Source organism: Tachysurus vachellii, chromosome 10 (assembly GCF_030014155.1).
Source record: "Tachysurus vachellii isolate PV-2020 chromosome 10, HZAU_Pvac_v1, whole genome shotgun sequence".
NCBI classification, from domain to species: Eukaryota; Metazoa; Chordata; class Actinopteri; order Siluriformes; family Bagridae; genus Tachysurus; species Tachysurus vachellii.
The window spans coordinates 2865351-2889985 of NC_083469.1; the positions used below are offsets into that span (position 1 = coordinate 2865351).

General features: G+C 40.8%; 2 protein-coding genes across 3 annotated transcripts; one reads left to right on the plus strand and one right to left on the minus strand.

Moving 5' to 3' along the window:
- Positions 1–399: 399 nt before the first annotated feature.
- hmgcl (3-hydroxy-3-methylglutaryl-CoA lyase) lies at positions 400–13556 on the plus strand. Of its 2 annotated transcripts, none has more exons than XM_060878916.1 (8): positions 400–551; positions 2477–2560; positions 2669–2776; positions 7784–7879; positions 8110–8258; positions 8653–8905; positions 9376–9501; positions 12520–13556. In XM_060878916.1, exons 1-8 carry the CDS (start codon positions 465–467, stop codon positions 12619–12621), a joined length of 1005 nt encoding a protein of 334 aa, XP_060734899.1. In that variant the 5' UTR covers positions 400–464; the 3' UTR covers positions 12622–13556. The 2 variants fall into 2 exon arrangements, with proteins under 2 accessions (XP_060734899.1, XP_060734900.1); XM_060878917.1 differs by having other exon boundaries at positions 499–633.
- Positions 13557–19678: 6122 nt separating this feature from the next.
- On the minus strand, positions 19679–24635 carry gjb3 (gap junction protein beta 3). The gene is made up of 2 exons (XM_060878918.1): positions 24476–24635; positions 19679–22973 (listed from the first exon to the last, which is right to left on the minus strand). Exon 2 carries the CDS (start codon positions 22840–22842, stop codon positions 22000–22002), a length of 843 nt encoding a protein of 280 aa, XP_060734901.1. The 5' UTR covers positions 22843–22973; positions 24476–24635; the 3' UTR covers positions 19679–21999.

Sequence of the window (24635 nt, forward strand, 5' to 3'; positions counted from 1 at the left end):
GGGGTTGAGTCAGAGTCAGAGTCAGGGTTCTGTTCAGGATACTCGAGTTTTCACAATGGAGCTCCATCGTGGAGCTCAGGGGCATCGTCAAGCTCCAACGAGCCTCTCGGTTTCAGCGAAGGCAAACTGTACTGTTAACTTTGTGGGAAGAGCCACAGACCAGTAGGATGGTCGGGGTGCACATACTTTTGGTCTCCTTACTGAAAACTGAACCGTATTAGTGATTACAGGTTTATACTTAGGTTTAGATTATGAATGACCTGCTCCTGTGGAAATGCTAAGTGAGAGCTGCTGTTACAGAAGAAAAGAATATATACATATAAATATATATAAATATATAAATATAAATATATAATTAGATGTAGAAGAGAGAAGGAGATCCACAGCAGTAGATGGCGGTGTGGGTGTTGTTAGTGAGTGTAGATAGACAGAAGGGACACTCAGGGTGGTGTGGAGGAAGGAACATGGCGGTGATGATGATGAAGAAGATGATGAGGATGAGGATGAGGATTGTACAGACTTCAGGGCGATACTGTATCTCTGCTAAATCAGTGAGTTATACATCAGTGACGCACTTTATCTCACTTCTGGAGCTCGAACACGCTTTTCATGATCGACTGCTTGGATCTGGAGGTAAAAAAAGCAATGGTTCCGTTTCAACAGGTTGAGCTTCTGTAAAAAAAGGTGACCAGGTTTTGTACGTCACACAAATCCGGAAGTGAATCATTTCCATTTTCAGTTGTGTTGTTATTAGTTAACAGCTCATTTAGAGTGTAATTCTAAACCTTTATGTTCTGGTGACTAGTCGAGATTTACATATATAAGCTCTGACTATTTTAACGCCGAAATATTTTACGTTTTAATTCGTTTATACGCGTTTGAATCGTGAATCAAACCCAAATGACACCGACCCCCCCCCCACGTCCTAGAGACTAGCTACAGTATGTGTTAACTAGCTTCCTCTTATATATATGTATAACACCAACACTACCCTTTAGTGACATTATACTCATTTACAAACATTCAGTTTGTGAACGTTTTTGCTTTAAATAGACAATGATGCGTTTCGACTCCTTTGAGTCGACTCTTAAGTAAACACAGTGTCGACTCGCGTATGTGGCTTGGTTCGTTCGGTTCCAGGGCTTTGATTTTCTTTCCTTTTTTTTAAAAAGGTGGATAACATTTTACGGGGAGAATAATGAAGTACACAACAGCAAACAAATAGCATTAATGCAGAGATGTTTGTTGGGTTGTTTTTTAAATAGCAACGAGCCGTTCTGGGAGCCGAACTTTGATATTCGACTCATAATAGTGAGCCGAGTCAATTATTTGACTCACCGACATTAGGCTGTCGCTTTGTTATGTAACAATTTTTTTAAAGCAACTTTTTGCTATTAATTCTTGGAAGGAACACTGGGGAAGTACCGCCACCTACCGGAAGTCCGGGTTTATTTCTCATTTTCTCTGGGTGATGAATCAGATGGCCTCACATCAAAGCTTCTGTCCTTTTAACAACCTGAGCATCAAATAGTGTTGTGTGTTATATGTGACCATCAGACTGACACACACTTGCGTACACACACTCCACCAGAGACACACACTTGCGTACACAAACTCCACCAGAGACACACACTTGCGTACACACATTCCACCAGAGACACAAACTTGCGTACACACACACTCCACCAGAGACACAAACTTGCGTACACACACACTCCACCAGAGACACACACTTGCGCACACACACTCCACCAGAGACACACACTTGCGTACAGACACACTCCACCAGAGACTCACACTTGCGTACACACACACTCCACCAGAGACTCACACTTGCGTACACACACACTCCACCAGAGACACACACTTGCGTACACAAACTCCACCAGAGACACACACTTGTGCACACACACTTGCACACACACACTCCACCAGAGACACACACTTGCGTACACAAACTCCACCAGAGACACACACTTGCGCACACACACTTGCACACACACACTCCACCAGAGACACACACTTGCGTACACACATTCCACCAGAGACACACACTTGCGTACACACACTCCACCAGAGACACACACTTGCGTACACACACACTCTACCAGAGACACACACTTGCGTACACACACTCCACCAGAGACACACACTTGCGTACACAAACTCCACCAGAGACACACACCTGCGTACACACACACTCTGCCAGAGACACACTCTGCCAGAGACACACACTACCAGAGACACACACTACCAGAGACACACACTTGTGCCCCCACAGTCCACCAGAGACACCCCCACAGTCCACCAGAGACACCCCACAGTCCACCAGAGACACCCCCACAGTCCACCAGAGACACACACACCACACCAGAGAGATACCAGACTGTGCTTCCAGCTGAATAACAAGCAACACACAACATGACGTATAAATATGTTTATCTACAGTAATATAGAATACAATTGTATTTTGCAGGTTAGTTTGTGTGCTAATAAGCCTCTTCCGGAAAGGGTGAAGATAGTGGAAGTTGGACCCCGAGATGGTCTGCAGAACGAGAAGGTGACGGCGGCTTCCTGTTTATCATTAACCTCACAAAACCTTTATTACTAGATCTTAATTAACTCCATTATTGTATAGTTTAATGAAATAAATTGTGTTGTGTTGTAGAGCATTGTTCCAGCTGAGGTGAAGATCCAGCTGATTGACATGCTCTCAGAGGCGGGACTTCCTGTCATTGAGGCCACAAGTTTCGTCTCACCTAAATGGGTCCCACAGGTAAGCTGTCTCACTTCCTGCTGTTTAATAATTATACACAATCGAATAGAGACACAAAGGCACAAAGAACTAATATGCACAAACATACAGGATTTATTTCTGCCCACAGATCCTAAACCCAATATAAATGTATTAAAACACTACTGTTAAAGACTCAAACTAAAGTACAGAACATCGTGCGTTTTATCTATTTCCTTATTTGGAAGTTAATAAGACATAAAAGGCAGCGTGCCACATTAGAAATGATCACATATTAGAACGAGCTCATTAAAGGTGAGGTGCCCGATGTTTGAGAAATGCTTCAGAAAACTGAGTCGGGCCGACTAACAAAACAAACGTGTATCCAAGGAGCAGAAAGGGGCGTGTCTTGTCAATATGCGGCGGAGAGTGTTCAGTGCGCATGTCTGACATTAGCATAAAGGGGCGTGTCTTGTCAATATGTGGCGGAGAGTGTTCAGTGCACATGTCTGACATTAGCAGAAAGGGGCGTGTCTTGTCAATATGTGGCAGAGAGAGTGTCCAGTGCGCATGTCTGACATTAGCATAAAGGGGCGTGTCTTGTCAATATGTGGCGGAGAGTGTTCAGTGCACATGTCTGACATTAGCAGAAAGGGGCGTGTCTTGTCAATATGCGGCGGAGAGAGTGTTCAGTGCACATGTCTGACATTAGCAGAAAGGGGCGTGTCTTGTCAATATGCGGCGGAGAGAGTGTTCAGTGCGCATGTCTGACACTAGCAGAAAGGGGCGTGTCTTGTCAATATGTGGCAGAGAGAGTGTCCAGTGCGCATGTCTGACATTAGCAGAAAGGGGCGTGTCTTGTCAATATGCGGCGGAGAGAGTGTTCAGTGCGCATGTCTGACATTAGCAGAAAGGGGCGTGTCTTGTCAATATGCGGCGGAGAGAGTGTTCAGTGCGCATGTCTGACATTAGCAGAAAGGGGCGTGTCTTGTCAATATGCGGCGGAGAGAGTGTTCAGTGCGCATGTCTGACATTAGCCCCTGTCGTTACCTCTGCCTCGGGTTCTAGGTGTTGAATGTCGTCTTCCGTGTGAAACGGAGCTAAACCTTTCACGGTACAACACACAGTACTACAAAAACACATTTGTATTACCATAGTATTACTCATTGTGTTCATTTACTGATAAAAATATCCCCTCGGCCAGCCGCCCCAACAGGTTCCGCCATAATAGTTGCCTGGGTTACGTATGTATGTGTGGGGTGGAGCTATCAAAACAGGGGTGACACCCATTTGGGTTAGGGGCGTGTTTGTTTTGGTGATTTCAAATGTCAACATTGGTTTTCAGACATCGTGCACCGCACCTTTAATATCTCATTTGCATTTTCTTAAACGGGGGCAAACCATTTTCTTAAACGGGGGCAAAAGGGCATCTGCATACCTTCTTTACTACAGTTTAACTAGCGTGCATTACAAAAGTAAATAACATGTTTGCGTAATTCAGAAACAATTAGAAACCTGTTGGGTTTGTTCAGTAATGTAGCCGACACCTGCTTAACCAGAGCTAAGACGAGCACGCCTACAGGGCCGCAAGTCATTCACACAGACGGCACAAAGAGACGCCATTGTTAAGCACTAACATCATAATAAAAGCTTGGGGATATTTCTGACTTTCTAAGGATTTACAGTTTGGGCAACAGGACCATGCTTTTTAAACTGAGCATCTATTAATATCTCAAATAGTTAATTAGAGGGATGTGTTCAGGTCAAAGGGATCATTGAATTTAATATAAAAGGGTTTGTTTTTTTTTCCTTAGCCTTTTACATTTAATTGTAGAAAATGATCTCAGGCATGAGAGACAAAACACAAGCGTAGTAAGATTTTCTCATGTAGGACATAAACATATGTAAATACAATTTACTGAGATACAAATGACTAATAAATCATTATCACAGAAACAACATTAAAGTCAGTCAGCTTACTCATTCATTTAATAGCTTCTTTTTACTCAGACGCCTTTCTTTAAAGATTACTGAACTTTAAATGCCCTATAACAGAACAGAAAACTATTTTATAAACTCATTAGTGTCGTTAAAACTTCCACACTGTTACACTTTCCCTACAGAGTTGTGAGTTCAGCACTTACCAGCTATGTTTCTTTGTGTTAAAATGTCCTAGGCACGGTGGCTTAGTGGTTAGCACGTTCGCCTCACACCTCCAGGGTTGGGGGTTCGATTCCTGCCTCCACCTTGTGTGTGTGGAGTTTGCATGTTCTCCCCGTGCCTCGGGGGTTTCCTCCGGGTACTCCGGTTTCCTCCCCCGGTCCAAAGACATGCATGGCATCTCTGGAAAATTGGCATCTCTGGAAAATTGTCCGTAGTGTGTGAGAGCATGAGTGAATGAGAGTGTGTGTGTGTGCCCTGCGATGGGTTGGCACTCCGTCCAGGGTGTATCCTGCCTTGATGCCCGATGACACCTGAGATAGGCACAGGCTCCCCGTGACCCGAGGTAGTTCGGATAAGCGGTAGAAAACGAGTGAGAGAGAGAGTGTTATAATCCAAATGAATTCTCCTGCAAGTTTGATTCGGGTCTCAAGAGGTTAATGCACTAGTTAAGATTTCCGTAGTAAAAGCTCACCTATAGACTCAACAGGTATGTTTGACTCTATCTCAAGGTCCAGATAAAGCAGTAAGATGTTTTGTGAACATTTAAGGAAAAGTCCATGTGTGTCATCGCTCTAGGACAGGGATCAGTAACAGCACATGAAGTCTTCTGAACTTCCAGGGAAGGTAAGGGATTGACGTGTGTGTAACATGTAGGTGATATCAGGAATTGTACGGTTTTGCAGATAGTCCACAACTATAAACACATCAAAAGTAAACGTTGGCAAATTCCTTTTGTGTAAGAAGAATAAAACACTGCTATAAAACACCACAAAGGGTTAATAAAGTACAAAACTCGCTTTAATCGAGAAACATTTCAGGCCGCACATAGTTTTAAAAATAGCAATGTTGAGAAGATGAACACCAAACACAGGAAATACAAACTGAGGTTGGTTTACATTCAGAGGAGGAAAAAAAATGAATAGCATTAATTAAGCGAGGCGATGATATCGGCTCGTTAGCAACTTCTGAATCACGCGATCGAATAACTCGCATCCTATCGGATATATGAACGTAATGCGAAGTTCTTGTGCTTTCGGTTTAACGGAAAATTAAATTGTAACACCGAAGCAGATTTATTTGGTTTTTACAGCACGCTTCGGAAATAAAGAACGAACGAAAATTCGCGTACTCGCTAAACTGTTAGTTGTAAACAATGAGCTCACTTCAGCACGTATATTAGCGTACATTAAAATAAACAATTTAATTTATAGTGAATACGCGTAATTATTGCATGTACTTCTGATTATTCAATAAATGTTTTACTTCTTATTCAGAGTTGGTTTTTTTTATTCAAATTTTTACAGTCTGATATTAGTTAGCATCGGTGTGTGTATATGCACTCAACTGAACATTCAGTACTTCCTGGCATGGATTCCACAAGATGTTGAAAAATTCCTTTGAGATTTTGGTCCATGATTGCATCAGACTTTTGTAACATGGTCCATTATCCTCCTGCATGTAGACATTAAGATGATGGGAACAGGGATCGGCGCCATGAAGGGACGCACACAGTCGACAAAGTTACTTGTGATTTGTGACGAGTGCAACGGGCTTGTGTATCTCTGGTTTTGGGTAGAAGCTCTGGTGATATTCAGAATGTTGTTTAACTCTTTAATGTACAATCAACAGTTCCAAACAAATCCTGCCGTATTAATAACGGTGTAGGAAATAAAATACCGTAATGACAGCTGAAAATATGTAACATTATTTGTTAATAATAAATCTGTATGGGTTTATTTTTCCTCCTTCTTCAGTACTTCATCGCCTGTAACCTCTCTATATATATACAGTACATGGTCATGCTTTAGCTACATGGCTAGTAGAAATGGTGAAAACGTGTCAGATCCCAATGAGCCAATAAAATGTGACTGAAAAACCTCTAAATACCTTCATATAGCTATGTTTCTGGTTACCCCAGAACTCCTGGGGATCGGTTTTGACAAAATACGGACTGCATTTTGCCACAGACTAACTGACATAACACACATCTTTTCTTTTCTCACTATTAACAGGTTATAAACAGAAATATTGCAGGTATTAAAGGTGGGGTGTACGTTGTTTGAGGGAACGCTTCAGAAAACTGAGTCGGGACGACAAACAAAACATAAATCAAAACGAACGTGTAGCCAATGAGCAGAAAGGGGTGTGTCTTGTCAATATGGGCGGAGAGAGTGTTCAGTGCGCATGTGTGACATTAACAGAAAGCGGTTTTAACATTGACATGGAGGATAAAAACAAAGAAAGAAAGAGAAGAAAGACTTACGATAAGGTAAGAAGTAGGACGTGTTAATATAGGATCAGCTTTCCAGCGCTGGAGAGAACTGAAGGAGCAGGAAGTTGGTCACATATTCACAGATTGGAGTTTCCTGAGTCAATAACTCCTGAGCTAAACACTGTTACTACACAAATAACACCTCTTTTCTATCGTAGTAATGTAGAGACGCAGCTACAACCGTGTTTTGTGTAGTAACAGTGTTTAGCTCAGGAGTTATTGACTCGGGAAACTCCAATCTGTGAATATGTGACCAACTTTACTTAAGACGCCGAGGCGCTTTTTTCCTTCTCAATAGGTGAGTAACGTTGGTTTTACTTTGTTACACAGAACTAATATATGCCTTTGTCCTTTACATGATTATGCTTGTGTGTCATTTTTGCTTGTTTGTTTATCTGCAATCGTATTGTTCTTCCCTTATGCTATGATAGACACATTTCTTTCCAGTAGTTGTCTGGGTTACGTATGTATGTGTGGGCGGAGCTATCAATACAGGGGTGGGACCCGTTTGGGTTAGGGGCGTGTTTGTTTTGGTGATTTTATATGTCAACATTGGCTTTCAAACATCGGAGACCCCACCTTTAATACAGCCTTGTCTCTGGCCTTTTTTGCAGATGGCTGATCAGGACGAAGTGATGCGAGGCATCAGCAGGAAGCCTGGTGTGAATTATCCGGTGTTGACACCTAACCTAAAGGGCTACAGAGCTGCTGTAAGTAGCAGCAAAATCGTGGAAAAAACTCAGTATTTAAAATCAGTATTTAATTATTTATGACTGTGGATTTCACCTTAATCAGTAAATAATCAACTCTGTAGCTGTGTCACGAGGACATGGATAATAACCATGCAGCCCAGTCTGTGTTTTATTTTTTATATATATATATCTCTATCTCTCTCTTGTACAGATGAGCGTCTGCACTAATATTACACTTTTATTTGTAGGTGAAGGCTGGCGCGAAGGAGGTGGCGATCTTCGGCGCCGCCTCGGAGCTCTTCAGTAAGAAGAACATTAACTGCTCGGTGGAGGAGAGCCTGCAGCGCTTCGAGGAAGTGACCGCAGCAGCCAAACAGGAAGGAATCCCTGTACGAGGGTGAGATCGACGCTCCGTCCCTGGCAACACCTCAGCAGTGATGTCGATGGTCTGACAATAGCGCAGCTGTAAATCACACACAGTATTCATTCTGATACTGGGATCAGTGACTCCGCTTCATCACACCATCCTGTCTTTGATTATTTTCATATCAAATCATAAACCATGCGGCGTTTTATTCTTTACTGTCACAACACGATAAGCTCTTTAAAAAGCTCTTTAATCCACGTTATAGAGAACAAGAAGATTTTTCCGTTTATTTTCGAGCAGGGGATTTAATTAATTTATTATTATTATACTAATATTATTATTCTGTAATTTTATTTAATAATCATCAGCTCTTTATAGTATTTTACGTTGCAGTTAAACCGCTAACCACGTTTTGTTCCTCCAGCTACGTGTCCTGTGTCCTAGGATGTCCTTACGAAGGCAAAGTCTCACCGTCGAAAGTAGCCGATGTGGTGAAGCGCCTGTACGCGATGGGCTGTTACGAAATCTCCCTGGGTGACACGATCGGAGTCGGTACGCCGGGCGGCATGTCCGAGATGCTGGAGGCGGTGAAGAAGGAGGTTCCGGTCGACGCTCTGGCTGTTCACTGTCACGACACGTACGGCCAGGCGCTCGCTAACATCCTGGTCGCGCTGCAGGTCAGACGCTCATCTCGACGGCACACACAGCTTTCTGGAAGCTTCTTTCCCTTGTTTCCCTTTCATCATCTCTGTATGCAGAAAGAGATTAAAGCTTCACAGAAAGCAGATGATGATCCAATCCGATTTTAACTTTTTTTGGAAAACGCACGTTAAAAAACGTCCCGTTTTAAAAGACGCGTTTTCAAATAAATTGTTATTGATTAAAAATAAATAAATTTAAAAAAACTAAAATCGTTATTCACATATTCTATAAAGGAAATAAATAAACAACAACAAAAAAAAAACAAATGAAGTGAACTGAAACACAGTTTTTAGAACAAAGGTATCAGATCAGATCATGACACCGATTCTCAAACCCACATTTATCCTTTAACTCGTTGCACGTTATAACATTAAATAGTTTATTTTCCTCTACACTCATTTCTACGTCATTTCTTCCTCATATGGTATCTTTTCCCCTTGCGCAGAACGGCATCAGCGTCGTGGACTCGTCAGTGGCAGGACTGGGTGGCTGCCCGTACGCTCAGGGGGCTTCTGGGAACGTGGCTACGGAGGACGTCGTGTACATGCTGCACGGACTCGGGATACAGACAGTACGTGTACACACGGCTAAAAAAAATAGCGTAGATGACCTGATAACATTATAATATCAATGCGCTCATCTTTAATGCGTTGTCGTTACTATAGTAACAGCGTACACAGGTAATAGTCCTGAAGAGGATGTGTGTGATTGTTGAATTGGCAGATTTTTTTCTATGGAAGGAGACTTTAGCGCCACCTTGTGTTTTTTCAATGACATGACCTGTTTATTTATTTATTTATTTTTTAATTAACTTGATACAGAGTACGATGAAGTGACGTAACGCGTCATAGCTCTGCCCGTGTCATAGTACTTTTATTTTATTTATTTTTTTGATACATTTTTGTTTTATCGTTTCACTCCTTTGGCCTGAAGAGAAGGAGACGCAGGACGGACCGTGTGTCATGGTGCGTAATTTATTTTCACTCGTTTCTGTTTCTCACGGTCTGATAGAAGACATACGAGGACAGAGGAGTTTATACCGTGCGGTTTGTCAGTGACATGACAACCTGGGGATTTTTTTTATGTCCTATTAAATTGAAGAGAGAAACAAAAGAGCGAGGTGAGAGAACGAATGTTTATAGTCTAGAGGAGAACAGGATATTACTGTTTTACATTGTTCTACAATCTTAAACATAACTATAAACAGATACAGAAACTGTTATTTGTCACAATACAGATTTATTTGAAATCTATTTTAAATTCAGCCTGAAACATCTTTCACATTTCAGCTGTAGAAGATGCAGAGAACCTAATAATGGTAGTAAAAGTGATGACGGATATTTAGTGAAATATCTAATCACAGAAATCACAAACATTAGAAAATAAAGTGTTATGACGTTGATATGCAGTGCATTATATACAGTGTTCTTAGCCCTGTTTGGACTGCATTGCTTTTTTCTGTATTGAGGATCTTGAGGCAACATCATGCTGGAAATTGTTTTAATAGAAACTCGGACTAAATGAGCCTTAAAGTTTTTGTGTGTTTTCAGAGATGTAAAAGAACAAAAACACTGATATTACTAATAAAAATGAACTTAAATACAATCTCAAAAATCAATAATCAAAATAATGTTCATATAAGTATTGTAAGTATGTAAATAAGTATTTATAGTCAAGGTCACAGGTTCTCAACCCTGACCTTTTATTAAAACAATAAAAATGTTCATTATCTGTGTGCTTGGTGTGTGGGCATGCGTGTGTGTTGTGGTGTGTACGGGTGCTTGGGTGCTAGAGTGCTATGGTGTACAAGTGCTATGGTGTGCGGGTGCTAGGTTGTACGGGTGTACAGGTGCTAGGGTGTACAGGTGCTAGGGTGTACAGGTGCTAGGGTGTACAGGTGCTAGGGTGTACAGGTGCTAGGGTGTACAGGTGCTAGAGTGCTAGGGTGTACAGGTGCTAGAGTGCTAGGGTGTACAGGTGCTAGAGTGTACAGGTGCTAGAGTGCTAGGGTGTACAGGTGCTAGAGTGCTAGGGTGTACAGGTGCTAGAGTGCTAGGGTGTACAGGTGCTAGAGTGTACAGGTGCTAGAGTGCTAGGGTGTACAGGTGCTAGAGTGCTAGGGTGTACAGGTGCTAGAGTGCTAGGGTGTACAGGTGCTAGAGTGCTAGGGTGTACAAGTGCTAGGGTGTACAGGTGCCAGGGTTTACAGGTGCTAGGGTGTACAAGTGCTAGGGTGTACAGGTGCTAGGGTGTACAGGTGCTAGAGTGCTAGGGTGTACGGGTGCTAGGGTGTACGGGTGCTAGGGTGTACGGGTGCTAGGGTGTACAGGTGCTAGGGTGTACAGGTGCTAGGGTGTACAGGTGCTAGAGTGCTAGGGTGTACAAGTGCTAGGGTGTACAGGTGCTAGAGTGCTAGGGTGTACGGGTACTAGAGTCCTATGGTGTACGGGTGCTAGAGTACTAGGGTGTACGGGTGCTGGGGTGTAAGGGTGCTAGGGTGCTGGGGTGTACAGGTGCTAGGGTGCTAGGGTGTACAAGTGCTAGGGTGTACAGGTGCTCGGGTGCTAGGGTGCTGGGGTGTAAGGGTGCTAGGGTGCTGGGGTGTACAGGTGCTAGGGTGCTGGGGTGTACAGGTGCTAGGGTGCTGGGGTGTACAGGTGCTAGGGTGTACAGGTGCTAGGGTGTACAGGTGCTAGGGTGTACAGGTGCTAGAGTGCTAGGGTGTACAAGTGCTAGGGTGTACAGGTGCTAGAATGCTAGGGTGTACAGGTGCTAGGGTGTACAGGTGCTAGGGTGTACAGGTGCTAGAGTGCTAGGGTGTACAAGTGCTAGGGTGTACAGGTGCTAGAGTGCTAGGGTGTACGGGTACTAGAGTCCTATGGTGTACGGGTGCTAGAGTACTAGGGTGTACGGGTGCTGGGGTGTAAGGGTGCTAGGGTGCTGGGGTGTACAGGTGCTAGGGTGCTAGGGTGTACAAGTGCTAGGGTGTACAGGTGCTAGAGTGCTAGGGTGTACGGGTGCTGGGGTGTAAGGGTGCTAGGGTGTACAGGTGCTAGAGTGCTAGGGTGTACAAGTGCTAGGGTGTACAGGTGCTAGAATGCTAGGGTGTACAGGTGCTAGGGTGTACAGTTGCTAGGGTGTACAAGTGCTAGGGTGTACAGGTGCTAGAGTGCTAGGGTGTACAGGTGCTAGGGTGTACAAGTGCTAGGGTGTACAGGTGCTAGGGTGTACAGGTGCTAGGGTGTACAGGTGCTAGGGTGTACAGGTGCTAGAGTGCTAGGGTGTACGGGTACTAGAGTGCTAGGGTGTACGGGTACTAGAGTGCTAGGGTGTACGGGTACTAGAGTGCTATGGTGTACGGGTGCTAGAGTGCTAGGGTGCTGGGGTGTAAGGGTGCTGGGGTGTAAGGGTGCTGGAGTAAGAGAGAGTGTAAGATCGTTAGTGTGTCAGGGTGTGTCAGGGTGTGTCAGGGTGTTAATTAGAGTTCATTATATGTAACTCAGCTTTGTTTATCTGTGAAACTGAATGTTAGTGTTACATTTCCAGTAAGAACTGGTGGTATTGAGTCACGTCTTTGTGTCTGTTACAGGGAGTCGACCTGCAGAAGCTGATTGACGCTGGAACATTTATCTGCCGCTCTCTCAACAGACGAACCGGTTCCAAAGTTGCTCAAGCTTCGTGTAAACTGTGACCTCGTTCCGTTCAGCTGTGTGTGTGTGTGTGTGTGTGTGTGTGTGTGTGTGTGTGTGTGTGTGTGTTTGTTTGTTCGTTCCCTCAGGCCTAATGTACTAACCACTGTGCCAATTGGGTAATGTTCATCCTGACGGTGTTGACCTTAACTCAAATCAGTCGCTCTCTCTGAATCTGCCACTTCCTGCTGAACAGGAAGTACCATTATCCCTGCAGAGCCTAATGAATGGATGCATATTGTGTAGACATATTGTGTAACCTGCGACACACACCGTCTCCAGCTGATACACACTTTCCATTTGGTCAAATAATTGAAGGAAGCGGTTTGAATCGGTGGCTTGTTTTTAGAATACACTCACACTGGAGAATTTCTCATGGATCAGTCTGTAATCTCACACACACACACACACACGTCTGTTTATTACGGAAGCATGTACAGCGACTGCTTCTTGTCTGGATGCCTCGGATTTGACAAGTGTGTGTGTCAGAGAGCGAGAGAGAGTGTGTGTGTGTGTGTGAGAGAGAGAGTGTGTGTCTGTGTGTGTGTGTGAGAGAGAGAGTGTGTCTGTGTGTGTGTGTTGCTGGCTGGCAGCGAGTTACAGTCTGTTATAAATATACAGAAGCATGTGTATAAACTGTCTAGTGTCTTAGAATTCTTCACAATGCCTCAATATTTTAATTCTCATCCTATAATGTTCCTAAAATAACACACACACATTGTTTCCTGATAAGACATTAACACTTTTATCTGTTCAGTAAGAAGCGTTAATGTTTTTTTCTGGTTCATCAGATCTGCTGATCCACAGTCCGGTCCTGTTTTCGAGCCCTAATATGGTCCTGCATAGAGCTGCATCCTTTCCAGAAGCCCTTAAGGCAGTTGGCTCTCACATTAATATCGCTCGGTACTGCCAATAAATGACCCAAACAAAAACATGAGGAATTACGAGTATGTGATATGTCTCCATGTGTCTTAAAGAAAAGTCCTTCTACTACAGACAGCACGGTTGGATTCTCGATTCTGATTGGTCAGTTGGTGCTGATACTGTTGTTAAAAATGATAACAAAAGGATGTGTAAGGAGCCTCCAGTGTCCGTGTTTTTGTCAGGGGTAAAGTTTCGTGTTTCTTTTACTATTACATTTACATTTCTGACACACCCTTATCCAGAGTGACTTATATTTTATTTAAATTTATACAACTGAGCAAGTGAGGGTTAAGGGCCACGCTCAGGGGCCCAGCACCGACACCTTTTTGTGGACCTGGGATTCAAACTCATGACCTTTCACTCAGTAGCCCAGCACCTTAACCGCTAAGCTACCACAGCTCCTTATTAACTATGAACGTCGAATTAAAAACGTTACAACATTTAAACGTATCCGTAAAGGGATAAAAAGTACATTTCATTCTTTAATAAATTGATATTAAATTGTAATCTTTGGCAACTGGCTGTGGTACAAGGGCGATAACATACTTCAGGAAATGCGGGAAAATAATCAGCTTCACGTTTATATTCCACATTTCCTAATTTTTAATTTTTTTTTACGTTACTGTTTTAGCCGACTGAGACCCGATGCAGCAACTATTAAATCAGGAATGCGGTGAGGAATTCGAAGCCTCTGTGGAATGAGAAAAGCCTTCGTTAGGTTTTTGTCTCTAAAACAAAGTTTCTTTAAGCAAACGTTCGACGGAAAAGACGGAGCAGGACGAACTTTCTGTTTAATTTATTGCTTTATAACCACGTTGTGGTTGCGGAGGCTTCATGCTGCTGATGGAACGTTAGGAGAACGTTTGGAGGACGTTGATAAAAGACCTTTCTGTGCACAGATCTTCTACAGTAAACATTTGATCGAACGATCGATATACTTGAATAATTTTTTTTTTTTTCATCACTTATCTACATCCTTTATTTGCTAACTTGATTTAACGCTCAAATAAATGGTGGTTATGTAATAACTGGATCTGCTTGAATTTGTTCAATGTGCTTGATGATAATACGTAATAATACAAAAGGCAGCTGATTAACGAAGCAGGAAAAAAATCAGCATGTTTACATAACATCAGCGATAACAGGATTCTTATTTACTTCCTGCATTTTTTCAGATTCTTTTTTTTTACTTCCTCCTTTAAAAGTGCTATTGTAGTGAAAGAAAGCTAACAGCGACTTGAATTACAAGATATTGTCTCGCCTCAAATCTTCAGCATCTCGAAATCCGCGATCCGATTTCTCGTCACCGTTTCCAGCTGGAACTTTTTTTTATATCAGGATCTAGAACGTTCATCTGAAGGAGAAAAAAAGCTAGCTGCGTATCATCTTTTTTTTTTTAAATGGATTTTTGCATGAAGCTTAAGTAAAACTGAAGCTGGAGGTTTGTGAGACTTAACGTTGGTGTGAAATGATAAATTACTGCTGAGAATAAATCGGTTTAACGATGTTCATAAGGCGACGGTATTTTTAAAAACTCGTCCCATTTTTCTACAAACAAAAAGTTTTAAAAACTTCAAGAAATCTGTACGAGACGCCCAAGAACTCCAGCGAGAAGAAGGATGTGATGTAAGTAGAGTGGGGGATGAATTGTAGCTAAAAGGTTTTTACTTGATAGCTGTTAGCTTTAAATAAAATCTCAAGAAGTACAAAATGAAATGGCGACAGTTTATAAATCCCTTCATTAAAAACCAAGTAAAAGGCCCAGTATGTGACATTTTCACTTGGCTAATAGAGTCAGATTCTATAGCTGGAGTTGTTGTGCTAAAATGTTGGCACCTGGTTTCAGGTAAGTACACTGTAACAATGAGATGAATAAAGATCAGATCTACTTTATCTGGTCAGGATCATAGTGGATCAAGAGCTTATACTGGGAGCACTGGGCATGAGGAGGAAATATGCTACATAGATACCATTATAAAGAAACTACTTGGACAATTTAAGCACAATTCTAAACTCTACCCAGAAAGAAAGCTAAATAATAACGCTAGCTAAACAATAATGCTAGCTAAGTATTTCTGTTTCCTTTTACTATGTATTGTACCAGTTGTATATGGTCCAAATGGTACAATACATAGTAAAAGGAAACAGAAATACTTAGCTAGCATTATTGTTTAGCTAGCGTTATTATTTAGGCTAGTTCTATATGCTAGCTTTAGAACTAAAGTGAAGAGGTTAAGAGGAGGTTTTTGTGGACCTCTCTCTCTCTCTCTCTCTCTCTCTCTCTCTCTCTCTCTCAAGCTATCTCCTGTCTACATTCAGGTGAGATTCATGATGTTTAAATGATTGAAACACGCATAAGATACTGACACTTATTCCTTGAGCTCGTCTTTCAGTCCATTTTCTTAAATCTATACGTGCTTTAACGTGTACACACCCTCACATTACCTGTCACACAGGTTGTGGTTGACTGCCAGCAATGAAGTTTTTCTGCTTTAGCGAACTTTGCACTGATTGCGCTAAGATTCAGAAAATAAAGATTTGAGTTTCGGGTAAAGGTCTCTGCTTAACAGGAGACATTTCATGCTTTTATTAATTGATTAAGCGGGAACTCGGCGCTTAAGTTGGCCTTGAATAGAAAGTGAGCATGGCCCATATCCCTCAAGAGCACAGATGTATAAAAATGAGATTAATGTAAGTCGTTCTGGAAATGGACATCTGCTATAAATGTAGGCTTTATGTTTAACCCAATCCTGCTTTCATCAACCCTTGTGCACTAGGCAGAGAAAAGAAGAAGCCTTTATTTTCTCTCACGTACATTACAGCATAGTGAAATTCGTTCTTCACATATACCAACTTTGGGTGTTGGGAACAGAGCACAGGGTCAACCATGATACATCACCATTAAGGCCTGTAACCATCATTGCTTAACCCAAAGCCTTAACTGCTTGACCCTAGGACTCGCCCTGAGTTCTCTTCATCTGTCCTGAAAGACTGGATTACTTAGCGTGAAGTCTTGCTCCATCCTAGCCCAGCATTCCACTTTATTGCTCTGTCACTGTATCCCATTTTTCTTGATACTGTGTTTATTCTTCAGTCTCACATCTCATTTAGACATGTCTCTACTACATGACAGCTTCATGGGAACGTCGCCTTGCTGACTCATTTCCGCTGAGACCCACCTGCACTAACGCGTCAGGCACAAACGTAATCACCCGAGCATTTCTATTATTTACCTGCTCCTTTACCTAGTAAATGACTAAAGGACATTTTTTTCTTAAAATGGGCCAGTCTGAGCACAGAAAAAGAACAATAATGAGGAACTATCATAGATAACATTCAGAAACAGCTTCCCAAATGTCAAAAGGAAGAAACAATGAATAATGTTATAGGAACAAACTGTTCAGAAATCAGACAATAAGTTTATTATGTTGTAATGTAATTGTGAAATCTGGGATTTGTTCATTTATTACATGTGAAAACAATACATTTCATTACATTATCTATCTATCTATCTATCTATCTATCTATCTATCTATCTATCTATCTATCTATCTATCTTTCTTTCTTTCTTTCTTTCTTTAAAATACCATTACAATTATTCACACAAATTTATATTGTATTAAAATTATTTTCTAATATGAATTTTACTATGCAAAGTACATTGATTTTTATAATTAATTCTGGGCCATTAATAAAGTCTTCTTCTTTGTCGTCTTCTTCTTTTTCTTCAGTTTCTCCAGGATTTCTGTTTTTTTGGGAGGTTTTTTCTGATTGTTACCCAAAACCTGATTTTTCTGATTTTTCTTTTTCCAAATTTGTAATATTTTTGGTGAAATCACGAGCACAGGATTCTTCTTTTAAACACATGGAATGACATTCTCCGAGAGCTTTACACGTGTCCTGCAGACGTGAACGAAAGGAGCTGAATACGTGTTTGCGATGACACGACGCAAAATTCTAGAGAAATTTAGCAAAATCATAAGAAATTTCGCCTGAATTTCTGCAATCACAAAATGATTAAATATCTCAGAGGAACTGATCTGATCGTATTTCTGTTACATCATTCGTATATCTTTTAGGTTAATAGAGCCACAGTTCACTGATTACGCCAAATCTAAAAATGAATGATTCCTTATCAGTCAGATGTGGGCAATATTTTACATTTTTATAATGCAATTTGTTTATATTCTTTATTACCTTGATTTTAATGATGAATAATCAAGAAGTCTTCATAAGAAGATGTAACAAGAACATAAACTGCACATTGTACCCGAAAATCACTGAGCGGCCATGTTGGAGTCAGAAGCTAGCGTTGAGATGGGGTAGAAACCTTGAGAGGAACCAGACTCAGAAAAGAACCTCATCTTCATTCAGGTGACACTGGACAGGAAATAATGTAAATATAAATAATGTCTTTTCTACAACAGTTTATAGTCCAGTGGAATCGTATAACCCAAGAGCCCCTGAGGAACCAACAGGTCAGTGTCATTTCTGAGATCGTTACAGACTTAACACTGATTCCTTCCTGCTGAAGTCTTCAAACGTTCATACAAAAACTTGCATCCAATCTAATGACATAAGGACATTAAGACTATCTGAATGTATATTTTTTCCAATGAATTGATTCATTTCTGTAGATAATTTGGACCCTTGAATTGTAGTTTTTTAGTAAGCTTAACAGTGAGTATCACAGTTTCACTGAAAATAAAGTAAAATTACAAGAAAACGTACTTACTGTGAGATCTTCAGGAAGTTTGGTTGACCAACTTCCTGTTGAACATGTGACTTGTGGCATATTCCATTTATTTTATTTTTCTTTATTTCATCTTTCTTTACTGTGTTCTGGTTCAAGTACAGATGACTCGAGGGAAAGGATGTTTCAAGCTTGAGGTGTTTGATGGATTTACACATTAAGGCAATAGAATAATACGATTTTAATAAAGATAAAGTAGAGACGTAGTGGACCGTCATGCTGTAGGTTTTTATTAAAGTTTGAAGTTGTTTAAACATTTACATTTTATTCATATAAAAATTCATAACAGGTTCTTTGGCTATTTAAGAGAAAAAGTTTTAATATGAAAGACTTACACAGATGCTGAATCGTTTCTCCTCTTTGTGGACTCATGATGGACTCCAAAAGATCTTTGAAGAACGTATGCTGTGGAATCTGACACCAAGACTTCAGCAGCAGAGCCTTTGGAGCCTCCGTGGATCTGACTTGTTCGATCCAGAACATCCCACAGATGCTCGATCGGATTTTGGAGATTTTGTGGTGCGGAGTCAACACACGAGTTCTTTCTCATGTTCCTAAATCCAAAACAATTCCTGAACACTTTCTCCTGGTGCTTGCCTAATGTTCCTTTTTCCGACACATCGACTTTGATTTAATTTGCTTTTTTGTGTGTGTGTTTAATGACCTGTTTGATTTGATTTCATAAAGAAAATCTGCTGCTTATTAATCCATCTATTCTGGATAATGACAAAAGTAATAAAACATCTCTTGTAACTTTGCACAGTGAAATCTTTTCCGAACGTCTTCTTGTGTTGATTTGTTATTTCGTTTTTGTTGCTTTTGTCATCTCTTCCTTTTCTCAGTGAGTGTTTTTCCTTCCCTTAAGGGCACCACGTTCCTTTCTGAAATTCCCGTAAGCTTATTTTCATTATTAAGCTGTAATCACAATCTAAATATTTGGCACACGTGTAATGATCTTACTGGCTTTGTAACTGTAACGGATTACTGCGTCTCCTTTTTGAAGCAATTCAAAGTAGGTCATTTGTTCAACATTCAAATCTGATCCAGATTTAAAACTTTACTTAACGATAAATTTGATTTAACAATAAACGACATGACGTTTACGCTACGCTATAACGTAGCATAGACACCGTGATCACTCGGAAGTCGATTATTTTGTCCTGACGTTTTATTTCCCTTATACCACAGCGATTATAATTCCTGTTAGAATTTCAATGGATTTAACGGATGACATGATGTACAATTTTTTATCTATTTTATGTTTTATATTTAATGTTGTGGAATGTCCATGAAACATGTTAGCTCTTGTTCTCACTTACTGTACGTTCAGCAGCTATAAACACTTACGAGCTTATAGTAAAAACACAATTTTTTAGGACAAATTTCTTTATATAACATTTACATTTTATTAATAAGAATATAAAAAAATGTTACAAACAGCTCTCAGCATTTTGTTCCAATTAAAGCTCTTTCAGGCTCGATTTACTCGAGTAAACTCGAACATTCAACGTCCCTCTGGCTTGATTCAACACGACACTGACTCACGGCTCGGTCGAGTCTCGATAAAGAGAAAACAATCTGCTTGAATAAACGTAACACTGGAGATGAAGCATGAATGTGTTTGTTCTTAGCAAGTTTGAATGCGCTTTCACATTCGCGCTGCACTGACCTGCTTTTCTTTTCTGTTTTTTTCTTTGAGGATTGTTTTTGACTCTTTGCTATCAATGTTCTGAAATCTCCTGTTTTGATCCATAGCAAGCCTGTGCAAGTTTGGAATGTTATAAACCCCTCAGGTGCTCTGATCTGTAAAGCTGGATTTATATAACACTTGTTCTGGAAAACAGAGAGAGAGAGAGAGAGAGAGAGAGAGAGAGAGAGAGAGACACACACCCTGTTCTCAAATACCACTTTTTGTGCTATAAACAGCTCATAAATCTTTTTATCCTACAATAATTTGTATTAACTTCTGTAATAGTAGCTTTTAGATCATTACCTGTTTTTTTTAAGAGTTCTTCCTGTGTGGTGTTGTTTTAATATAAAGCATCGTGAACTACACTGTGCTCTATAAATAGCCATTATTATTATCATCACTCACTCACTCACTCATTTTCTACCGCTTATCCGAACTACCTCGGGTCACGGGGAGCCTGTGCCTATCTCAGGCGTCATCGGGCATCAAGGCAGGATACACCCTGGACGGAGTGCCAACCCATCGCAGGGCACACACACACACTCTCATTCACTCACGCACTCACACACTACGGACAATTTTCCAGAGATGCCAATCAACCTACCATGCATGTCTTTGGACCGGGGGAGGAAACCCGGAGTACCCGGAGGAAACCCCGAGCTTGCACGAGTTTGCTTGTTGTAAGAAAAAAAAACGAGGCTACCTGGCCGTGGTTTTCCTTTCAGGAGTGATGAAAGGAATAAACATTCTCCTGAGCTGTGGAAAGATTTCTCAGCATTTCAACTCTGATGTCATGAAACTCATTCAAATCACAACAGAAGTCCAAAGCTGTAGACGTTTGTGTAAAGATAATACAGTTGCATGTATAAGGTCCTTCCTGCGTGCCATGGCTGTGGAAGTTCTTGTCCTTTCAGCCAAGGATAATTCAATTTATTTGTATAGGGCTTTTAACAATGGCCATCGTCTCAAAGCAGCTTTGCAGAAGTATAGAAACAAAGAATAAAAATAATAAAAAGTTTAAAATTAAGTTACTACTTATTTATCTCTAAAATCTATCCCTAATGAGCAAGCCTGAGTTGATGATGGCAAAGAAAAGCTCCTTAAGATGATATGAGGAAGAAACCTTGAGAGGAACCAGACTCAGAAGGTAACCTCATCCTCAGAATTCTCTCCTTGCTAGCCTTGTGTACGCTCTTCCGTACTTCCTGAATGAGATTAAATTGGAATGTGTACTAGTTATCTTATCTGTCAACAAGTCAACATCCAGTAAACCTGAAAGAAACACAGAAAAATAAAGTGGGAAATAAATAGATGAGAGACATTCGATATCCAGTGAAGAGAGAAAAAAATAGCATCCAGGCGTTTATAGTTGCAGTGGAGATCCTACAGTAAATAGAGGACAAAGAAGGGATTGTACAATAGAAATTCAAAGAACCAAACAATAGAATAAAAAAAAAAAAAAAAAAACAGGCTTCATTTGGAGAAGCTTTGAACCGGCTCGTTGAGATTTCCATGTTTGCTTTGTTATTGCTGTCTCCCTTTAGTGTGGTTCAAAAAACTTTCTCAACTCTAAAGAGTTGTTTAGTCCGTGTTCGTTGTTTCAGTTACCACAGAAAACTACAGAAATCATTCGCCACTCGCTTTTCATCTGAAATTAAAAACGTGACTGCAAGCATTTTATCCGAGCTGCGTATCTTATAAAGTGCTTCCACAGATTATTCTGTCGGTTGTTCCCTGCTCTTGTAGTGCACAGGATGAGGGACGTCAAGGGAAAGAAGTGTGAGAATTTGAGATTTGTGGCGAATCTCAATATTCTTCCAAAGTCCTGCATTCACCTCCATCTCACATATACATACAAACAAGTGAATCTTTGTCCTAGAGCAAGGTAGTGGACTGTTCGAGGGAGAGCTTGCTCCAAACATTTGTAGATCACAAGTGAGAGCTCATAAAGTCCATGGATAAGATCTCTCTCTCCCTCTCTCTCCCTGGAATATGTAAAAGTGGATCTAACTGTTAGGCAAAGCTAAGGTTTGGAGCTGAAGCCCTCATGAAAACACTTGTCTTGTAATCTGTAGGTGGGATGCCCAGCTTGGACTTGGTCTGTGGTTTGTTCTCCAGTTCATGCATGGGCAGCGTACAGTTGCTATCCTGGTCCCGACTTGGCTTGTACATATGCATGGCTTGTGCTCGATGACTCCTGGAACGCTTGGCACAGCTGGAGATGCGCTTGGCTAGGAGATATAAGATCTCACAGATATTCAGAACAATGCAGATGGCTGAGGCACCCACCATGAAGTAGGTGAACATCTTCTTTTCAGTGGGCCGGCCGATGTAGCAGTCCACAACATTGGGACATGGTAAGATCTGGCACTTAACGACTCGGGGCAGATGAAAGCTATTGTAGATGTGGTGAAGGATGTAGAGAAAGGCCACCTCAATTCCTGTCTTGGCAAAGAGACTGATCAGATAGGTCCACCAGAGGCCTCCATGCTTCTTGCCTGTATCATCATAGAGCTTGGTATCAGCGCCGTGTTTGGCGCGGTATTTGCGTTCCCGTTCATCACGATACTTGACGTGCATGACCACAAGTAGTGACGGGCACGTGACAAAGATGAGCTGAAGGGCCCACAGGCGGATGTGCGAGATGGGGAAGAAGTGGTCATAGCATACGTTGGCGCATCCAGGCTGCCTGATGTTACAGTCAAAGTCCTTCTGGTCATCACTCCACACTCGCTCTGCTGCTACCACATACACCAGGACACGAAAGACGAAAACCACCGAGAGCCAGATGCGGCCGAACGCCGTCGAGTATTTGTTTACCCCACTGAGCAGGGCCTGGAATGTTTTCCAGTCCATAGCTCTGATTTCCTAGTCTCCTGATCCTTTTCTTTTTCCTTTTCTTCACACTACTTGATCTCTGATCTACTGTTTTTTTGTCTACTTGATTCTGTGTAATTCTTTTTCTGATGATGGGGTCTCAATGAACTCTGGGAAAAGAAACAAAAACACAAAAAGGTAGAGTTATGGTACAATTTCCTTAAAAAAAAAAAAAAAACACAGCAGACTTCCTACTGTAATATTAGCTGGCTACTAGCTAGCTAGCTATACAGAAATCTGTCAAGTGTTATCACTGCAAGTTAATCACACATAACTATTATGTGGTAGTGGTAGCTCAGTGGTTAAGGTGTTGGGCTACTGAACGGAAGGTCATGGGTTCGAAACCCAGGTCCACCAAGCTGCCACTGCTGGGCCCCTGAGCAAGGCCCTTAACCCTCAGTTGCAAGTCACTCTGGATAAGGGTGTCTGCTAAATGCCGTAAATGTAATGTAACTATTCAGTTAGCAGATAAAGTTTATTTCTTAATGTTTAGATGGAATAAATGAGAAATTGTTCATCTGATCATAGTTCAGTCTTCTGTGAGGTCTTGGTGCTTAAGTCATGTCTAAAGTATGCTGCTTATCAGTTTAATAAAGCTTGCAAATCTGTTTCACTTCACCGGGAGCTCTGAGATTTAAACCGAAGCTAAAAAGTAAACAAATTCTGAATATTTAATCCTGTATTTTAACACCAGAAGTCAAGACTAGTTCAATAATTTGGCTGCTACTGCAACTCTTTAAACATTTTTCAAGAAATTAACTTTCCAGTTTAATTTCCAGTACATTTAAGTCCTACATTTGAAGAAACGTGTTGTATTACAAGAGCAGATTGTACATATAAATATAAATGCAGGTTTAATTAGCTTGTGTTATGTTAATGTTTTTCTAATGTTAATGTAGTCAAACTAGTCGAACGGGCTCAAGAAACACTGCACAGAAACCGACCAAATCTTAGGACTGACAAACGCTCTGACATTTAAACATAAGTTTTATTACAGAGAAGGAAATAAAAAATAAAACCCTATGTCACAGTTCGAGCATTAAATTATTAAGTGATTAAGAAAATCCACATGGTTGCAAAACGTCAGCAAGTGTAAATCCGAGTTAAATCTACAGGAGCTTTATTTTTTTTTCATTTTTTTTTTAGCAGTGTGTCTAGCAAGCAAATTTTGCTTTAGAGCTGTATATAGTTTAAATTTTATCTAGTGTATACCTAAACTTCCTAAAGTTTGTAAAAAAAATTTTTACAGTACAAAGCTCACAGTGTCGGATTTATATCTAGTAAATTTGATAAATATTTGATTTTAGGAATATAAAGGAATATAAAATAAATTGGGTGTTAATACAGTGGCTAGATCATGTAGTCTTAGTTTAATAAACAAACAAACAAACAAACAAACAAACAAATAAATAAATAAGGAGGGTTTTTTGGTCTCTTTCAGATTATTCTAACAGTATTAAATAACTTGGTTAATTCACACCTCTCATTGTATTAAATATCTGTCATATCTATTCTATATAATTCGCTCTCAACTCTACTCTTCTTCCTGAACATAAAGTTACACAACACATGAAATAAAACCGTACATTACTGCATGAGAATCTCTACTTACATCAGATTTAATCCCAGTCCAGAAACAAAAGAAACCGATTCCACTGATTCTCTGATCGATTTAATATCTAATCTATGAAAAATGTTCGGACTCCATTCGCTGAAGCTTGTAAAAATGTATCTACAGCATCTTGTGAAGGTGGAGTAAAAAAGTTGCCCAT

Bases quoted from the DNA above. Each gene is read 5' to 3' on its own strand.
- hmgcl (XM_060878916.1), top strand. From the start codon at position 465: ATGGCGGTGATGATGATGAAGAAGATGATGAGGATGAGGATGAGGATT. The intron at 2,777-7,783 runs GTAAGCTGTCTC...CCTTTTTTGCAG, and splicing joins CACCTAAATGGGTCCCACAG to ATGGCTGATCAGGACGAAGT. The intron at 8,906-9,375 runs GTCAGACGCTCA...CCCCTTGCGCAG, and splicing joins ACATCCTGGTCGCGCTGCAG to AACGGCATCAGCGTCGTGGA.
- gjb3 (XM_060878918.1), bottom strand. From the start codon at position 22,842: ATGGACTGGAAAACATTCCAGGCCCTGCTCAGTGGGGTAAACAAATAC.